Here is a 6,215-nt window from a genome sequence, read left to right as displayed (position 1 = left end):
AACAGTAGTAGGAGCAAAACTTCTGAATGTATACCTTTTTATACCGTCCTGGTATCTGAACCATGTGAATATGTTAACCATTTTAAAAAGTCCTTCCTTAAGACACTGCCCACTGCTTCCTGTCCCAGGCTGTGCCGCCATGACCTCCACAAGCCCTCCTCCCAGCCTGGCAGATATAGGAGCCACTTCTCTGACCCGGCCAAATGAAGGTAAATAAAGGACATGGTCACACTGCAATGCCTTTATAAGAGGAAGTTTTATTGTTATTTACTTTAATAGTTTCAGAAAGAGGAACAGATTAGCTCAGTCCAACATGATTGGCAGTTGGCAAAATCTAGTGAAGCAAGTGTTCTGATTGCTAAGGATTTAATTTGGATGCTTTTAATACTTAGCCTTCTAACACTTCAAACATAATCCAGAATAAATGTATCATCTCCTTCTCTTTCACTTTAATACCGCACCTACCTCACTTTGATAGGGAAATATCTTCGTTAAATATGATTTCCAGAAGAACAAGTTCCCTGGAGAGTATAGCCATGAAGATAGTGCACAAAAGGAAAAACTCAAAATAAAACTCTGTATGATGATTTACTAGTCTAAGGAAACAAAACCTTCCAATATATTAAGAAATAAATCCAGTTACAAACGCACTAATAGGTCTTTGTGGATAGGCTCTGGTATAACAACTGAAAATGGCCAGCTATTTACAAGATACACAAGCAGGAACAGTGCACCTAGCCCAGCAATGGCCCTCAGAAGCCGAAAGTGTTCTCTCCGCTGTAGGCCACATACAAGAATCCATCTTCATCTTTTTCCTTCTCGTAAAGCTGTCCCATAGTTAGGCTTGAAAGAGAAAAACAAAAAACATCATTGAAAATTGGAAGTCCAAGTGTCAGAAGAAAAGATGGCCTGAGGATAAGGAACTTGACCCTTGGTGGTTAAATAGGAAAAAATAATTCAAGTATCAGTACCTGCTGTGCACCTATACTCCTATTTTACAGAAGAGAAATGGAACCATGAAAAATTTACAATAAATTAGGTCGCCCAGAAAGCAAGGCCATTTGACATCCTCACAGAAGGTAAACCCTCCAAAGAAGCCAGCTCCTTGAGTGGGCTCTGGCTGTTCAGCACATGAATACTTCTTAAATGCCAAGGGCAAGGAAAAAAAACTAAGCAAAATGACAAACCTAAGAGGCCCATCCCTGAGTGGGTGAAGGATCCTGGTAAGTAAGAGTATACTGGACTCTCATCTCCTCCATGCTGGTTTGTTTGAAGATTTATAGTTTGTAGTTAACATGTTAGGTACAAGTGGGTTCATTCTTGTGGAAGCTCCTGGGCCAAAACTCCTGTCTCCACCAGAGGTCTGTATCAGCTTCATCAAAGACAAGTTATTTTCCTCACATGTAATGCAAAAAGCTCTCATTGTATCTGGGATCCAAAGAAGCCTGCCCAACCTCCCAAAGAAGTCTCCAGAAATAGATATTTCTCAAACTAAACATGTGTGGGTAGGAAAGCTGGCTTTCCCGAAGCTGTAAAACAGACTGCAGTGGAGGAGACCTAATCAGGTCCTCTGCTATGAAACTGAGTTGTACCAACTCCAGAGTAAGACTAGTAACACCTGCAACCCCGATGCAAGCTCTGACCTGTGGCTGTACTATTGGAGATGAGCAGGAAATACCAGCATGTGCTAAGCCCATGAGTGGCAGGGTCAACCAGAACCAGCGGTAAGATGCTCAGGCTGAGACATCTGAGGTCACTAGCCTGGACAGGTCACAACAGCTGCTTAAATACTGGACTCAGTAAACCAAGGGCCAGCGGGGGAAAAAGGGGTCTAGGGCCCTACCCTGCTGCTTTGTTCCTGGTGGGCAGAGTGGGAACTCCATGTAAACAGGGATGCAGGCCACATTTATAAAGGGGGAGTTTTCTTCTTTCCTATTCTTCCTGCCCCATTTGCAAGCTTAGCTCGGATGGCTGTGTGGGTAGGTAGAATTATTAAGTAATAGTCTGGGGGTGGATGAGTATGACTTTGAGATGGCCTGTCACCAGCATCTTGTATTAATACAATAAAAACAGCACTCCCTGTGAGGTTCTCTTAACCTGGAATTTGTAAAATAAGGACTGCCTGGAATGGCACTGTTTGGCAGAAACTGCTGCTGTCCAATACAGTAGCCACTAGCTACACACACAGCACTTGAAATACAGCTCATCTGAATTGGGATGTGCTGTATGTGTAAAACACAAGATTTCAGACTTATTATGAAATAAAATAATTCTGATTACATGTTGAAATAAAATTTTGGATATACTGGGTTAAATAAAATATATTAAAATTACTTTCACCTCTTTTTACTCTTTTATGTGACTACTAGAAAATTTTAAAATTGCAAATGTGGCTCACATGCCATTTCTATTGAGAGAACTGTCCTAGAACATGTGAGGAGGGCTTGGGGGGCAGTGGGTCTCAACCTTGGCTGCACATCAGAATCACTGCGGAGCTTTAAAAACATCTCCATGCCCAAGCCCCACCCGAGGCCAATTAAATCAGAATCTCTGGAGGTGGGCCCCAGGCATCAGTATGTTTTTAAATGCCTAAGATGATTCCATGTGTAGCCAGGTTGAGAAGAGTGATGCTTGTCCTTTTTTTTTTTTGGTGAGGGGAGGGTGCAGGGTGGCCTCATCTTTAAGAGCCATGTCATTAGGAAGTACAGTGACAAGCCAGGAAGTGGAGTGAAAAGCCAGCAACTAGCAGAAGGGCTTGAACATGTGGTTGTCTCCCAAGATTTACCCTAATGGTTGGGAAAGCCCATAGAGAAACCCCACTTTTCTCTGAGACTTCTCAGAATAAGGCTAATGGGAAAACAACTACAGCTATTACCTCAACTCTCTTTACCCCACTTGGTTCAAGTATCCAGGGTGACCTTGATGACACCTGGTCCCCACTGCCATTACCAAATGGGTTTAGACAAAGACAGTAGCAGATATTGTGTGCAATTCAAAGATAGCCACCCTTTGGTGCCTATGTCAAGTTTGGCTCCATCTGATAGCCTAAGTTCTGCTCTTTTCCTAGCAAGTTAGAAGCGCTGGTACAATGACTCTAAATCCCACTGCTAAATTAGAAATACTTGAGTTTCATAAACACCGGTGGCCCGAGCAAGGCTCTCTGCATGCTGCCCATGGCAAGCAATGACCACTGGACCACTACTGGTGGAGGCAGGCTCTGAGACTCGGAGCCCTGACTTTTGGCAGGGTAGGGGCCACAATCATGTGGCTTCCATTCCTTTCTGGCTTTAGAGTCCATTGTCTTTTAACCAAAACTTTGGTTTATCAGTATGTTTAAGCAGTGCTCTAGCAGCCAAAGAGGCTGATAGTAAAAATCCTCATTATAATAGCAACACTTACATGCCAAGCACTGTTCTAAGTACATTACACATATTAACTCTTTTTATCCTCACAACAATCTTATGAGGTAGGTGCTATCATAATCCATAGTTTATAGACAAGAAAACTGAGGCACAGAGAGGCTAAATAATTCACCCAGGTTACAAAACAAGGAGACATTCTTACCACCAAGCTGTGCTGCCTCCAAATGACTAGATAGCTAGACCTGTTCTAAAGACCTAATATTAGAGTCCTTGTACCATTTGCGGAGATCTTTCTTAGCGCTTCCCATACGAGTGTTCATACCGATTACCTGCACATCAAGCTCCCAGGTAAGGTTATTGCTACCAGTCTCTGCATCACACGCTAAGCAGCAAAGTCTTAGGGCCCTTTCCTTCAGACCCTGTAATCTGACAACAGACTTAGAGTCCAACACTGTTCTTTTCTCTATCATGCAGCCTCGGGTGAAAACTTTACTTAATCAGCAGCAGCACAGCATACTTATAATCAGGACAGCCCCTGGGCAAGGAACTTGATAACGGACAATGCCGAATGCTGAACACTTGCCTGATTTTGGGACTTCACTGGGTGCCATGAAACAAGACTGGCACATCTGTATAGCACAATGATTTGAAAATAGCACTTAAAGACAGACTGCATACATGCAGAGTCAGAATAACGTGGCCTGGAGCCAAAAAGAGCTGGGCCACAAATAGAGTTCAGAAACTTAATTCTTAACGTTTTAAAATCCCCATTAAAAGGACATTCAAGTAGAAGTGCAGGGAGCAAAATGTGGCCCCCCTGTCAGCAGGCAGTCTATTAGAAGGCTGGTGCGTCAGTTTAGGACACATTCCACAAACCCCCGAGAAGATGAGCTTCCCTCTCAGTTCAGAGGCCTGAGCTACACGGCAGTGGGCAGGCCGCTGCTGGAACGCCGGAGGATCCTGAAGCACAGAGGCAGCTCTGTGCATCCGCCCAGCTAAGCTACACAGGCTTTCTCGATGGCCTGACAACTCGCAAGCAGCTTTGCAACCCCAAGGCTTCCTGCCTGTCACTGGGAGGTGGCTGTAGAACACATCCTAAAATAGCCTCCAGTCCCTTATACTAATGCACACCTCTGTGGCATCAAGTACCACATACACTCATCTGAGAAGGAAGCTGCACCGGATACCAGAGGCACTGCCTCCTTCCAAGCTCTGAGTATGACAAGGAAAAAAAAATGGGAAACACCAATGGCAGATTCAAGCCATGGAGCCAATCTCAGCTAAAGCAGTACCCTAAAGTACTGAGTGAAATGAAACTAAACTGCCCCCTAAAACCCTGTCCCCAACCCCTCCATCCAGGGTCACACGGATCCAGGCAAAACCACTTCTCCAGTGGAGAAACTAGCAATAATAAAGGCAAGTTTCAGGAGGGCCACATTTAGGAACAGCCATGCTGTTGAGGGCGAATATTAGTTTTATGCTCCTCAACAGCCTTATAAACTGGGGGAGGCTTATGCACAACTGTGTGGACACCCAATTCCTGTAGAAGCTGCCCTTGCCCCCAACCAAGGGCAGGTCATGGAGGCTATGGAATCTAGCCCGACTCGTGAACTGGCTGGACTCATGAGCACACCTGGCCACCCATCTGCTCTAGAGCTCATGTGCTTCCACTGGACCTGGATTTATCTGGGGGGCGTGGAAGGGGGGATGGAGGGTGAGGTGGGAGGACAATGGCCACTACTGTGGATCCTGGAGAGGTTCTGGTCTCCAGGTGAAAGTTAATAAGGCCTTGAAGACTCACCAAGATTCTAAATATAAAAATTAACTATGGTTGTTTCTCTTTTCAGGTTTTTCTGATGTAAACAAACCCTGTTCTTAAAGTGGTATTTACTCAGAAATAATTGAAAGTGCTAATTTAAACACATTTCTAAAAAAAAGGATGAATGGAATAATAAGACATAACTTTTTTTTACTTAAGACCTCTCTAAGATGGAGAAGCAACTAAACACCATAATCTTAAACAGTACAGGTTTCCCAATATCAAATTATAACATCTTAGAGATATTTTATTTAATAATATACTCCTGTTTCTGTTTTAAACAGGGGATTACCGCTTGTCTGTGTTCTAAACCAAGGACTACTGCCAGGTCTGGGTTCCCGCTTAGGCCATGACTAGAAAACTTGTACACTGATGTTCTTTCTCAAGTTCTGCCTGCACCAAGGCATAGTTCCCCTTCTGTTTTTAGCTGATTCTTGACGCAGGCACCTAAGCAGAGAATTCAACTTTCCAGTGCTAAATGGGAAAACGCAGTTGAGGTTTGCCCCTTTTCTAAAACAACAAGAACTGAAAGTAGGGACTTGCCTGTCTCTATTTCTAGAATCACTATTTTATACTAACCACTCTAAATAATAACCATGACACTTTGGTCACTGCCTGTGTTCTGCTCCAAGGCAGAAGTAACTGAAGTCACTCCTGTTTAGCCTCAGGCATAATTGATCTTTGCGCAGACCTGTGAGTTAAGGCGGGTGGGGAGAGGGCTCCTGATGGCTTGGATTCATCCTTTCTCTACCCTGATTTCCCCAGCTACTCTTAGAGGCCCGCGAACACTGGGTGCAGGTTAAGGGGGGCTCCCAATGCCTAAGCTGAGGAACAGGCTGCTAAACTGCCTTGGGGAAGAGACGGTGAAGCTGAGTCACACCAGCTTTAGGAAAGAGACTCTGTGGCACTTTTGTTTGTGCTGCTACGAGGTGATTAGCCCTTGCATAAAGCCCTATGATGTCACATGCCTCTTTTGTTTATAAACAAATTTGTTTTTAAGAATAAAACCACAATCTCTGGGAGGCCGAGGCGGC

At 44.2% G+C, this 6,215-nt stretch overlaps 1 protein-coding gene across 1 annotated transcript in view; it reads right to left on the bottom strand.

Moving 5' to 3' along the window:
• Nucleotides 1–237: 237 nt before the first annotated feature.
• GABARAPL2 (GABA(A) receptor-associated protein-like 2) overlaps nt 238–6,215 on the bottom strand; it is an 11,072-nt gene continuing 5,094 nt past the window's right edge. The window contains exon 4 of the mRNA XM_012641535.1: nt 238–843. Within this exon, the coding sequence (XP_012496989.1) occupies nt 753–843 (91 nt within the window). The 3' untranslated portion in view covers nt 238–752. The remainder of the gene's footprint in view (nt 844–6,215) is intronic.

This window comes from Propithecus coquereli, unplaced genomic scaffold (assembly GCF_000956105.1).
Source record: "Propithecus coquereli isolate 6110/MARCELLA unplaced genomic scaffold, Pcoq_1.0 Scaffold165, whole genome shotgun sequence".
In the NCBI taxonomy this organism is placed as follows: domain Eukaryota; kingdom Metazoa; phylum Chordata; class Mammalia; order Primates; family Indriidae; genus Propithecus; species Propithecus coquereli.
This window is presented reverse-complemented; position numbering and strand designations above follow the sequence as displayed.